This window comes from Molossus molossus, unplaced genomic scaffold (genome assembly GCF_014108415.1).
Source record: "Molossus molossus isolate mMolMol1 unplaced genomic scaffold, mMolMol1.p scaffold_m16_p_14, whole genome shotgun sequence".
Taxonomy (NCBI): domain Eukaryota; kingdom Metazoa; phylum Chordata; class Mammalia; order Chiroptera; family Molossidae; genus Molossus; species Molossus molossus.
In genome coordinates, this window is record NW_023425349.1 from 9,189,689 (window position 1) to 9,203,611 (window position 13,923).

Consider the following 13,923-nt stretch of genomic DNA (forward strand, 5'->3'; position numbering starts at 1 on the left):
CAACTGGGGCTGGGCTCAAACCTGCAACCCAGATACATACCCTTGACCAGGAATCAAACCTGCAACCCTTTGGTCCACAGGCCAACACTCAAACCACTGAGCCAAACCAGCTAGGGCAAGTGTCCTATTTTTACAAAGCACACTGGGGTCCTGCTGGTGTGGCTCAGTGGCTGAGTGTCAACCCATGCACCAAGAGGTCACTGGTCCGATTCCTGGTCAGGGCACACGCCCGGGTTGTGGGCCTGATCCCCAGTGGGAGGTATGTGGGAGGCGGCCAATTGATGTTCTCTCTCATGGGTGTTTCTATCTCTTTCTCCCTCTCCGTTCCTCTCTCTCTAAAAAAAACCAATAAAGAAAAAATATTAAAAATCACACTGGGTACTCTTTTTCACATGTTTTTTTTTGTATCCTCACCTGAGGACATTTTTGCATTTATCTTCAGATAGAGGGGGGAGAGAGGGAGGATAGGAAGAGAGAGACACATCGACTGGTTGCCACCCACACAACCCCAACCGAGGCCGGGGACAAACTGCAAATGAGGTACGTGTCCTTAGTGGGAACCAAACTTGGGTCTCCGCAGGCCGACGCTCTAACCGCTGAGCCAAACCGGCCAGGGCACAGCAGCATAGAATGTGTTCAATTCCTAGTTAACAGAAACACAATTACCACGGTTTCCATGCTCACTGGCTACAACAGGCCTGTGACTTGGAACTGAGCAGTATTTCCATCTGAGCACCAAATGTGGCAGATGTTTTCTCCATCCCCACATCCTCTTGGGTAAATTTCTTCAGATGTCTACGCACTGCATTCTGGTGCCCCAGGAAGACGGAACAGGGCTCTTCTGGAACGAGCTCTGAAGAGAAAGCTCGTCCATGCATAGCTGAATCTCCGGGAGAGGCACTTCCGACCTGAGTTCACGTTCCGGATCACAACACACTGTACAGGCAGCACTACAGGCGGCCGCGCTACACTGTGCTGAGCTCAGCCTCCCGGTTCCTCGGGCACCTAGCTAGGACTGCAAGAGACGTAGGTAGCTCCAAGTTGGCAAGGAAAATGGAATGGTTTCCAGTTCTAGGCAAGGCACGGCATGAACTTTAGTACTGAACAGACTGAATGAAGACTGAGCCCTAACGGAATCAGAATGTTTGCCTCTAAATGCCGTGCGCTCAATACAGAGGAAGCACCTCCCCACGGACAGGGGAGGAGCGAGCCTGCCTCGGTGACAAGGGCGTTGGGGAGAACCATGATCAGAAGCTTTGCCCTCAGATCTCAGGCTGATAAACGGGTTTATCAAATACAGGGGTCAGCTAGGAACTGTTAGAACAGTACACGGCACCATCTCGTCAGTAAGTGCCGGAGCATCCTAATTCCCTCCTGCACTGCACCCAACAAACATCCTTAGATTTCAGAGAAAGAGGTAAGTGCGACTTCACGGAGAACGTTAGTAATACTTGAGAAGACGTGTTCAGAAGTGCTTCTGAATACGAAACAGATGATGGAAACGTAAAACCCAGTGAATTCACTGCTCTCCCCTTGCATCGGTTTTGCAGCGTGGTATCACACAGTGGCCATCACGTTAGGCGTCGGGATGGGTTTCCTGTACATGGACAAGACTGCACACACTCATTCACTGAGGCTTGTAAAAGGTTTTATCAGTTTCAAGAGGAGAGGCAGTACACAGCTTTTGAATACAGGTGAGGCACAGGAAGAACGCGGTAGACAAGACAGTATCCACTCAGCAGAGGTAAACTCTTCAGGCGTGGGGCCCCTGCCACACTGCCTGCCATTAACCAAGTGGAGAGGACTTCCTCTCTCGTGAACTTGACCTCTGCTGAGCAGCTCCACAGCTCAAACACACCAACCTTGACTCTGAAGTAAATACCTTCCTTTGTCCAAGGGGTCTCGAGAGTAATGCAACATTCCCGGTCATCCTAATTCTTGGGTAACCTACATTCTAAAATACGCTAAGTAATTATCTGGCAAAGTTCTCAAGCATTTTGGCATCCACAAAACCTCAAATATCACTAGTGATCTACTTACTCAAAATTCTTCGAACTTCAACACTGTTTCTGATTTCCCCCTAAATTATGGCAACTGCATACAGAATAAATCCACTAGATGTAAAAGAACTAAAAAAGAGGGCAATACAGACTTCTCCTTAAAGAAGGGAGCAGAATGGAGGCCGGAAGGGAAGGTCTGGACACACAAATGGAGGAAGCTAACCACATCTGTCACGTCTTTGCTGTCCACTCATGATTCTGAGTGTGGGCCCAGTTTCCCTTTGCACACCCACTCACGCCAGAGAATGTTCTTAAACCCTCCCTCATTTAAAATACCCAGCTGGCCCCTACTTGGGCCAAACTGGAATCCCCAGGGCAGCAACAGGAGCTGGCGCCGCACACACTCGCTGGCTTCTTCGGGCAAGCGCTGGGCTCGGCGGTTTGGGCCGACTTTTGTCCCAGAATGTGCTCAGCAACATGAGTATCAAAAGTCCTCGTTAGACAAAGGCTTCAGGGAACAGGGAAAACGCCACGTGTCACATCTATTGTCCATCCCTCCCAGCGCCTTATTCTTACTTCAGTGATTTTACAGCTGTATAAAAAAGGCTTTCAGAAGCAGGGGTTTTTTTTGTTTTGTTTTTTTTAAAGAAAGCGACAGTTGTGACGAGATTTGACCTAGAGCAAGGAAAAATCCTTCAATGAAATCAAACTAGGGACAGGGAATAGAGAAGTCCCTGCTCCTGAAGGTTTCCGGAAGGGCCCTTCGCTGCCCCTTCGACAGCTGGGCGGTGCATCTCTGCCAGCACCTGGTCAAGGCCCAGGCACCCACCTGCATCTCGGAGGTGCAACCCCGACGCCAAATCTCTGGGGTTCTCCTCTCACCAGGGGTGCAAGCCCTGCAGAGCCCCATCTCCTGCCTCAGTGTAGCCCTACACCCCAAACAACACCTTCTGCTCCACAGAAAAGAGCCCTGTACAGTGTCCACATCTTCATATTTATTTCCATGGTGATAATATAGAAGAAATTTAGCAATCACTATGGAGGGAAAACATCTCATTGACTTCTGAGTTAAATCCCTTAACAATGACGTTCAACTATACCAAGTCTTCTGTTGACTTAACATTTATTGAATCAAATGCTGAAGAAAATGGACTGCCTCTAGGTCTTAGAAATCATGTTGGATAGTTTGTCTCATCAAGTATTTAAGATGGGATTGGACTTCTCATCCCTGGGCAAGTTTGACAGTTACCGCCCGCGAAGCACATGACTGTACATAGGCTTCTTGACCTAACATTCAAAAGGACATTTTGTAGTACTCGTTTAATTCTGATCTCTCTCTAAAAGACAGAAACCGCATCCTACACTCCTGTGCAACTTGTTTGGTTATTTTAAAATAAATGAATGAGAGAAGGTGGGGGCACAAAGAGCACCCAGCTTCCTTAGGCGCAATGACACAGCTGTCTTACAGAGAGGGAGGAGACCACCTGTGTCTCTGTGCGAGGCGCCCGGAAGCACTGTCAGCACAGGGACTCAAGCGTGGGCCCGAGTCTGTAGGAAACGTACCAAGTGAAAACAGTCCACTGGTGGTGACCAGGTACAAGACTGTGCTTGAAGCTGTGGTGTGCCTCCGTGGCCAATTTCTCAGACACCGAAACCCATTCCTGATTAATTATCAATATACAATCAAAACAAAATATTGAAACATGGACGTTTCTTCAGAAGAGGGAAATAAAGGCACAGAAACCTGCCAAAATAGATTTTTCCCATAAGAATAGTATGGTTGATTAAAATACTTTATCACTAATAAAACTTGTATCACTAGAGCAGACAATACAAATTAGTTTTTAAAAAAAATGACATTCACTGAATTCCTGGTCTGTACATTCAATGTGAATAATCATCAAAAATATTTTACAATGAAAGGGTTGTAAGTTCTGTTTGGGGCTCCTACACTATACTCGGTATTTCAGATGAGAAGTACCACACACAGTACCAGACAGCCACTGTTCCTGCAGGCTCACAGATGTCCACGGTGAGAACTGTCCAGGTGACTCACTCACGATTTTTATACCTCTCATCAAAGGCAGCCTTGGGCATCTATCTAACTCCACACCTAGAAAGTTCAATAAACTAACTGTATTATACCTTAATAAATTTTTCTGTGTATTTTTATGTTCTCTGATTTTAAGCTCAGCTTAAATTTTGTCAAGGAAACCATTTTATAAGAGGGTACATCACAATCTACTATCAGCAATACTCCTTGTTTATTAGAATAGGAAGATGTCCATATTACATCAAATATAAATATATATTATATTTACATTTCCTTCTTGGCTTTTCAATTAGGTGAATGTATTTATAGATAATGCCACCAATGTCACCACCACTGTGACCCTCAGTGCGACCTGTCCTTCCCTCCCACTGGATTGCCTACAGGGTTAGACAGCATCTTTCTTCTTTGTTACATAAAAGGAAAGAATGGGTACCCATGAATGGAGATCTAGACATTTTCTAGGAGGTTTTGCTTTGTTTTTTAGTATTTCAAATACCTGAAAAACATGGTCCCTTTTTGCAGTACTATTCTCTACCTGGGGACAAAAGAGTAAAATATGCAACTCAGAAAGGAAGAGCCCGAAGAAAAGAGAACCTGATTGTTAGCTCATTAATCTGTTTAGTAAAGATCTGTTTTAAAATGTCTGAATACTATACAATATTATACAAAACAAGCTTTAGCCTTCAAGGCAGCTGGTACATTTCTCAAAGATCAGTCTGCCGCTGGACAGTCAGCTGCCTTGGTGGGCCTGAGGCCTGGTCACTTTCGGTCGTCGATGGTTTTGATGAACTCCACAGCTGCCGTGAACTGCATCCACCAGTAGGACTCCTCCCCAGACAGACAGTTGCCATAGAAGCTGCTGATATACTGGACAGTGGACAGCAAACAGGGGGGGTTTGCCTAGAGAAATGAGAAATAACAAGTCAGTCAGTCAGATGGATAGCTCTGCAAAAATCACTCCGGTTAACATCCTCAGATGTTTTTCTCTGAAAGAGATACCAGTCCTTCTGAAAATAATCTCCCGATTCCCTTTTTTGAACTATTTTGTAAGCCCTAGCTATGTGAACAGCAACAGTATACTGGAGAGGCAGCTGGGTTCTGATCCTGGCTGAACTGTCCTGAGCTTCCTATGCCTGCAAGTCACTGAACCCCACTGGTCCCTAAGGAGGCTGAACCCACCCCCCTGGACTTACTCAGCCTCCCAGGACTCCAGAATGTGAGATAAGGAAATAAATGCTGTAGGCAAACTGAGTGATAACTGGGTAGTAAGTTCGGGTAGAATCAGCTGAGAAAGAAAACACTATAAAAAATAGGCCCTCTGTTGCAAGAGGTAACACAGACCATCTGCTTTTTCACCTTCTTCACGTGGCAAGAAGGACACGGGTGTGGTAGTGGTCAGGAAGACGAGCCCCAGCCTGTTCCTCAGAACAAGCCCACAGGACACCTCCCAGTGCAGGGGAGAGCGGCGGCGCTGGGAGGGGCCGTGAAGGCTGCGCACACTGACCCTGTGCGTTTCTGCCTCGCAGTTCAGGCTGCAGAAATACTGCAAACGTGAACAACTACTAAGATATGTGTCAAACATCAGACATCAACAGATGGGCTAAGCTGACAGCAGCACATGACTGACGCACCCAAACCACATGGTCCCCCCCAAAAATGTTCAAAAGAAACTGTTCAGAAGATAAAATCTCAACTTTAAAGACAAAAAAGGACAAAGTATGTCAGTACTTCTAAAAATAATATGGTACAATTACAGCCTGGTGGTGTGGCTCAGTGGACTGAGCATCGTCCCATGGACTGAGAGGTCCCAGTTCGATTCCCAGTCAGGGCACATGCCCAGGTTGCAGACTCCATCCCCAGTAGGGGGTGTGCAGGAGGCAGCCAATCGATGTTTCTCTCTCTAAAACATCAATAAAAACATATTTAAAACTAAATAAAAATAATGGTACAATTACAAAACAAGAGACTAAAGGAGGAGAGTGATGATGGGCAAACGTAGGAGTTTATGTGATAAGCACCATGCAGACTGCAACGTGAAAGGAGATGGTAAGAGCAGTTCTTCCTTCACTCAACAATCATGCACTGACCCCATCCATGGACTCCAGGCACTGCTTTAAAATGTTCGTCTACGAATCTGGTCCTCCCATCCTTTCTTTTGAAAACCCTGATTTCTGGACAGAATGACATTTGACGCTGGACACTTTCTTTCTGGATAACGTAGAGCTGGAGGCTTGGAAAGAGCCATGATGTCTAACATCCTGTGATGACACCTGCTCACAATGCCACATGAATGAATCTTTTCACTGACATTGGGGAGGGGCCCACCTTTATCAACACAAACACCAAAACAGGGACAAAGTCATCTGCCCCTGGGACGGAGTCCTCGTTGGCCAGGCTCAGGAGGTTCATGATGGTGGAGCACATTCTCAGGATGCACCGCACTTTGTCCCGGGGGGTCTTGTAAGCACTTATAGTCCTGATTTCTGACTGTGCGGATGGCCACGGTGCCTCCCGAAGATAAACCTGAGAGACCAGACAGGCAGACAGATCTTGAATTGAATGACAAACATGGACAGCGGCCACACGTCCTCTGTCAGGGGCAGGAGGGGACGGTTGTTGCCTTTCCCTTCTCTTTGGTAAAACCAGACTGCACTTCCTTCACCTTCTACTAAAGATTGAAGCTTAACTTTTAAACTTTTAAACAATTTGCTCTGCACTTTACAATAAAGCAACCTAGATAGCCACTAATAGAAACAGTATATAACAACACAGAACCTAGAATTCATAAAATTTCAATCTTTCTTAAATAGCTAGGATGAACTTCTCTACATGTAGTAGCTGGTTCCAAATGCATAAACAAGCTACATTAAAAAGGAAATAATTTATAAAGTAATATGTGCCTGTGCTGTAGTTCTAGAAATAACAGATTCAAAAAAATCAAATATAATTAACATTTTTATGCTCGTTAATGTTCCATTAGTGGGGATTTTGATAAAATGACCAGAAAGCTCAAATACCTGACATTTTCCTACTTTCTTATTTTGTAAGATCTGTATGCAGGTAAAAGCTCTATTATCAATAACTAAAAGGTCACTTGGCACCACAGTCAGGGGCAATTGCTCCCCTGGAACAGGTTTCTGCGGCCCAGAGGCCCCGCCTGCGCCAAGTTGGAGCAGGAGCTGCGTCCGCCCGGCTGGCCGGCCCTCTCCGCCACCGAGGTCCCTTTCCACGCCAGGAATTTTAATCCTCGGAAGGATCTTTGAGAACTTCACTTGGACTGAAGTACTCTAATGCAAACGGTGTTACATATTTTATTACATTCTGTTTCCTTGGAAAACTGGGACCATGCACATGGCACACGGAGCAGCTCTCAGTGCCCACCGCCACCCACGCTGTCAGCCGGCATCTCACCTCTGGTATCTGAAGGGCTCTGTGGTTCGCAGTCACTACTTTAGACAACCTCTGAATATGTTCATGAAGAACCCTGAAAACCCCCCAAAACAAATATGTAAATATATATTCCAACAAATTAGGTACACAAAGTGCCATAATTGATGTTGGAAAACTTTTAAAACATTTTAGACTTATTTCTAGATACAGATTACAGTTACAGTTGAGACTCTCAGGCATTCTAGAATCTGCTCAGAAATGCAGAGTGAGCGAGGGGATGCAGCCAGAGTCAGACCAGGATGGCATTCCAGGGGCAGCAGAGAGGAACCTGCAGCCCACAAACCACCTGGACACACTAATTAGTGAACAAGCTGACAGGAGGTAGAGGATCAAAAGCCAGAAGCCAAAGACGCTTAGATGGAGAAGGGACTCAACACATAACGTCTCATTTCACAGGGGAGAATAATTCGGCTTAAACAGGTGAACAGGTAAAGGTTAGACTAAGGCCACATGGGCTAAACACCCAGCTTTCCTGTTCGTGTTCTGAAGGCTGTTAGCTCTCCTCTCTAACATCTGCAGAAATGCCAGGGAGGAGAAGGCAGGAATCACCTGCTTCAAAGTGCTCTTTGCAGTCAACACAGTTTGAATGTCCCCACTCCTTACCCCACGCTGGAAGCCAAAAGCTGGTGTTCTGGAGAGAAAACAGGTCCCACTCGGCATATTAAGGAGAGAGGCTTGGGGTGGGCCAGCAGCCCCTCAGACTGAACAAGTAAGAGGCAAGCTGGAACATCCCTAACCCATTCAGAGGAAAGTGAACTTTCTCAAATATACATACAGTATCTTTTTTTTTAAAATCCTCACCCGAGGACACTTTTCCATATTTTGTTCAGATAGAGTGGGAAGGAGAGAGAGAGAGAGAGAAACATCTACGTGAAAAGGACACATCTAGTGATTGCCACCCGCACGACCCAACCAGGGCCGGGGACAAACTGCAACCAAGGTACATGCCCTTAGAGGGAACCAAACCTAGGTCTCTCTGGACCGCAGGCCAACGCTCTAACCGCTGAGCCAAACTGGCCAGGGCTACATGCAGTATCTTAAAATGTCCATGGAAAAAATCTTCCAAAAACCACTCATGACCCAGCCTGAGATCCTATTACATGGACCCCTTGAGAGTCCCTGGCACAGTAAGTCACTGTTACAGCTGGGAGCACAGTGGTCACCGCAACGTGCCTGGGGCGGAAACGGGCTGGAAAGCAATGCTCAAGAAAATGCAGAAGAGGAGAAGAAAAATGCTAAGTCGTCCAGTCTCACTGCCCCAAAATAACCAGTTTCCATGGCAGGTATTTTTTTTTCAGGATTGATTTTTAGGATTAGTTTCTAAAAACATCTTTACTAAAATATAAGTTACATACCATATAATTCCAGATATTTTTTGATATTCAAACATGTAATTTTTCATTCCTAATGAATACCGAACGCACATTCGCAGTCAAGCCCTGTGCTCGAGGCTGACAGAGGTGAGGGAAGGCCTTCCAGTCCTGCCGTCGTGGAGGGACGGTGCAGGGGAGAGGAGTCACACAAACCAGTGAACAACAGCAGGGGCGGTTTTGCCCTCCAAGAGACATTGTCTGACAGTGTCTGGAGACCTCTGGGTTCTCCCTGGTGTGGTACTGCTGGCTTCCGTGTGTGGAGCACAGAGCAGCTGCTCAGCTCCTCCAATGCACAGACAGTGCCTGATCTGAGAACCACCCGGCCCCAGTGTCAGCAATGCCAGGCTGAGAATCATGACTAACAAATGTAAAACTGCAACTGAGAAAAGTACACGGGCCAGAGAGCCCTGCAAGGGGAGTCAACCTCGTCAGAAAGGCCAGGAAAGGTTTCCCTGAGGAGTGACGCCCGAGTCAAGAGCTGAAGGTAAGCATGAGTATGAAGAAGGAAGGGAAGAAGAGTTGAGGCAGAGTAAACAGCAGTGCCTTCCAAAAGGGCCAGACCAATTTCTATGCCCTTTGCCTGATTCCACACATCCCTGAAAACGGGAACAGCATTCTTTTTGATATTGTAACTCAGATGGGTAAAAAATGGTAACAACCTGCATTTCTTCCTAAGATTGCAGTCTTACATGTAGTTCCTCTAAAGTATGGGCTAGCTGATGCATCCCTACATGGTTCAACACAGGCACTACACACAGAAGCACTCACTGGTCACGGAGTATGTCCCCATCCTGATTAGGGTAGAAAGCAAGCTTGAAAATCCGATTCATCACGCTTCGCTCAATGGCCAGCTGAGCGTCCTGAAGCTGCTCCTCACTCGCATTTTGCCATATAACGTCCTGGGCCATCGCACCATAAAGGAATTGCAGGAAATCTTCTACCTGAGCAGTTTTATCATCAGCTGCTGTGAGTTTCTGAAAGTCTCCAATGCAAAATAATAATTTTAAAAATACACTACCTGGATAATTTTAAAAAGAAAGTTACAGAAATCATTTTAATCACTAGCTATGTAGATGCTATGCTCTTAAAGCGAAAAGTGTCTGGGCATGGTTTATTTTAGGAGAATATCCTGCCAAATCATTAAAATCAGGAGAAAGGTATGGCTCAGTGGATTAAGCATCATCCCATGGACTGAGAGGTCCCACCTCAATTCCTAGTCAGGGTACATGCCTGGGTTGTAGGCTCAATCCTCAGTAGAGGGCATGCAGGAGGCAGCTGATCGATGTTTCTCTCTCACATCAATGTTTCTATCTCTCTCTCCCTTCCCCTCTCTCTACAAAATCAATAAAAATATATTTTTGTTAAAAAAGAACAAGGGCTCTGGCTGGTTTGGCCCAGTGGTTAGAGTGTCGGCCTGAGGACCAATGAGCCACGGGTTCAATTCCGGTCAAGGGCTCGTGCCTCAGTTGCAGTTTGTCCCCGGCCCTGGTCGGGTTGTGCAGGAGAGACAACCAGTTGATGTGGCTCTATCACATCAATGTTTCTCTGTCTCTCTTTCTTCCCTCCCTCCCACTATTTGATGATAAATAAAAAGTATCCTCTGGTGAGGAATTTAAAAAAAAAAAGAAGAGCAAGGGGTGTATTATAAAAATTATATGCTTTGGCCCAGCTGGTGTGGCTCAGCTGGTTGAGCGTTGACCCATGCACCAAGGGGTCACTGGTTTGATTCCTGGTCAGGACACATGCCCGGGTTGTGGGCTCGATCGATCCCCAGTGGGGTTGTGCAGGAGGGAGCCAATTGATGTTTTTCTCTCATTGATTTTTCTATCTTTCTCCCTCTCCCTTCCTTCCTCTCTAAAATCAATAAAAGAGATTTCTTAAAAAATTATATACTTTGATTTAAAAAAATGAGAAAAACTGTGTGGATCCAGTACTTTACCGATTTTATCAATTTTAAAATAAACTATAGATATTCCGTCCAATAAAAATAAAATTTATTTATTAAGAATCCATAAAATGCCCTGGCTGGTTTGGCTCAGCGATTAGAGCGTTGGCCCGTGGACCAATGAATCACAGGTTCAATTCTGGTCAAGGGCACGTAGTGCAGTTGCGGTTCCATCCCTGGCCCTGGCTGGGGTCATGCGGGAGGCAACCAGTCGAGGTGTCTCTCTCACATCGATATTTCTCTCTCTCTCTTCCTTCCTCCCTCCCACTCTATCTGAAGATAAATGAAAAAGTATCCTCAGGTGAGGATAAAAAAAAAAGAATCCATAAAATAGCTGGGAATTTAAGGAACTGCTCTTAGACATATAGATATTTAAACAGACTAGCAAAACACAACTTCTAAGTCTTCCTAGTACGACATGGCTGAAGAGATGCTCAATCTACCGGTCTTCGGTTACCTTGAATGAACTCCCTGATCTTCTTTTCTTTGCTCTCAAGCAGCAACCTCACACAGACGGTGGTAAAGTACCGATTGGCCACCTCCTTGTCCCGCAGAACCCTCTGCAGCAGCCTTTCCAGGTGAGCCTGTGTGGTCTGCAGTCCTTGTCGACAGCGAGTAAGATAAGCAATATAGGGGGCCCTTTTCCTAAAAGGAAATATGCTTTGCAGGACACCAGATATATACAGTGCACATTTTCTTTAGAAACTAAGAGTCCTAATTTTTCTTTTTTTTAAAAAAAATCACTTCCTAGATTTTGGTTTTGCACATTAGCATGTGAGACCACAGACAACAATCTTAAAGACAAATTACGCTGCCAGATTAAGAAACAGAACCATTCTGCATGTCTGTGAAGAACACTATCTCCTGGGCTGACCATTCAGCCCCTAACTCACTGAGCATGACTGAGCCCCTCACGTCGCTGGCCTGTTTTATGTTGGAGCAGTCTCCATGCTGGCAGGACCTCGTACCTAACATGCAATTGAATGTTCCAGAAAACTAAAATAAGAACAAAATACAGCTTGCTATACTACTATATCATTAAACATACCATCAATTATTTGCAAACAGTCTAAATTAACAACCTCAGAGCACCTGTGCCCTAAGACTCAAAGCCTCTTCACTTCCTAAGCATCTCAACTATATTTTTCTCAACTGTTAGCAAGGGCCTGACCCTAACCCTAACCCTGACCCTGACCCTGACCATAACCCTAACCCTAACCTTTGGCCAGAGACAAAGGGCAGCAATTCCCAGGCCTACTCCTGCCTCCCTGGTCCAGGGAAGTAGTCTTCCCTATCACCCCTAAAAAAGAGTAAATGACACCCTAGTTATCCTGGCCTCACCTCTGCTAAAGCTCCTTTGTGCAATGCTGAAGTAAATGACACTTCTCAGTTTGTAAGACCTGTTTATCTGTAACTAAATTTCCAGACTAAATAGGAATCCCTCGGGAATCTACATGCGGATAAACAGAACCAGCACTTTGTAGTAAGCCTATATTCATTTCCGAAATCAGGACTGAGAAGAAACTACTTGTAGCTGAAACTGGCCTACCAGCGACAGGCTGTGTGTACCTGTAGTCCTCGGCGATGGAGGCCAGCAGTTTCCTGCAAGTCCTGTTGTCAAAGCGGCACACACAACGCATTGTTTCTTGCAGTTGAGCCATTAAGTTCTTATCTTGTAAATTAATTGCTTCGGCTATTTGAACTTTTAAGAAGCATACAATTTCATTCTCTAAACAAAAAAATAAGAATTCTGTTACTGTTGAGAAAATCCATGTGCTTAGTCAAGCTGGATGTCATCCCTCAGCCGCTGGGATGTCGATTCTGCTTCACCATGGATTAGCGGAACCAAGCTGAACTGCCACTCTCAGTCAGAGAACATTTAATGAACCAGCAGTAACCAAAGTGCCCTGAATAGATCCTAATACAAATGTATTAAGTTGAACCATATGGAATTGCTGTAAAGCTTAAATACAGTTGAATATGGGCAATTTTATACAGTTCAACCTTCAAATATAGGGGGGGAAATGGTCATACAGCAACTTACCTTCTGGGTCTGTGTGGTCTGGTAAACCGTTCCTTGTTGAATGGCTTAGCACAGGGAAAGCAACAGAATCCGCAGAGCACAGAGCAAGCCTCAGTTTCTTTTTTGCATCTCTGAAAAATGAGTTAAAGGTTAATTTCTATATCCAGAGGGTCACACTTTATGAACATTTACTATGTAAATTAGTATGCTACCTCAAGACTCAAATGTTTCAAGTGGTCATAAATTAAAGGTGATTTTAAACTTACTGACACATCACTTACAGGAACAGGTGTTCTAGTTACCCGAGGAGCAAGGATATAAAAGTGTCTGTAAAGTCACCAGAATCAGTAAGTAACAAGTGCTTTCTGACCTTCTAGATGTGCTGCGGTCTAGGGCAGACACTCTATGAGTCAGAAAGGCGTTTAGGAGTCCCCCACCCCAACTCAGAATGCCTTCCACTACAGTTCTCGGGACCGCAGGCCGATGCTCTAACCACTGAGCCAAACCGGCCAGGGCTCCACTACAGTTCTCAACAAGTGTTGATCCTGCCACTAGACAGCTCATGACCAGCAAGAAGCCCTTTCTTATGGTTCTATTGCTGGAAACCTTCGGTGCTGAGCTGAAACATGCCCCTTTCAACTTCTAACTACTGAAGCACCTACTACCATCCAGGGTAGAGCACCCTTCAGTAAGGTGTCACCCTTCACAACAATGCAGCTCTTCACACTGAGAGGTGCCACTGACATTCTTTCATCTGCTGGTGGCCATGGCCCTTTCTGGTCCCATAGGGCCTGGACCACAACGCCCTCAGAATGTTCTGCTGCCATCCAAGGAAAGGAGCTGAAAGACCTCAGCAAACAAGCCAAAGTTTGCTCCTCTTGCAGGATACTCACTGTCCACCTCACTTGACAGCTCTGAGTCTTTCCCTATTGGCTTGCTTCCCTATAAAACGAGTAATTTACAGATCACGTCTATCAAATGTGTTATCTACCTGCTTTGCCAAGACTCATCATGGCAAAAAATTAAAACTGTCTGCCACTCCAATTTTACCGTAGAAAATAAATTATAAAGCTCTGTAA

The 13,923-nt window shown here is 45.4% G+C and overlaps 1 protein-coding gene across 8 annotated transcripts in view; it reads right to left on the reverse strand.

The window, feature by feature from the left end:
- Nucleotides 1-2,663: 2,663 nt before the first annotated feature.
- Nucleotides 2,664-13,923, reverse strand: part of GAPVD1 (GTPase activating protein and VPS9 domains 1) — an 82,106-nt gene continuing 70,846 nt past the window's right edge. For 3 of the 8 annotated variants that reach the window (XM_036260317.1, XM_036260309.1, XM_036260311.1), the window contains 7 exons: nucleotides 12,866-12,975; nucleotides 12,391-12,550; nucleotides 11,279-11,466; nucleotides 9,645-9,858; nucleotides 7,465-7,537; nucleotides 6,379-6,576; nucleotides 3,769-4,953 (listed from right to left, as the gene is read on the reverse strand). In XM_036260317.1, the coding sequence (XP_036116210.1) occupies nucleotides 4,813-4,953; nucleotides 6,379-6,576; nucleotides 7,465-7,537; nucleotides 9,645-9,858; nucleotides 11,279-11,466; nucleotides 12,391-12,550; nucleotides 12,866-12,975 (1,084 nt within the window). In that variant the 3' untranslated portion in view covers nucleotides 3,769-4,812. Of the gene's footprint in view, nucleotides 4,954-6,378; nucleotides 6,577-7,464; nucleotides 7,538-9,644; nucleotides 9,859-11,278; nucleotides 11,467-12,390; nucleotides 12,551-12,865; nucleotides 12,976-13,923 lie in introns of all 8 variants that reach the window. The other 5 variants (XM_036260315.1, XM_036260312.1, XM_036260316.1 and 2 more) reach the window with 4 other exon arrangements.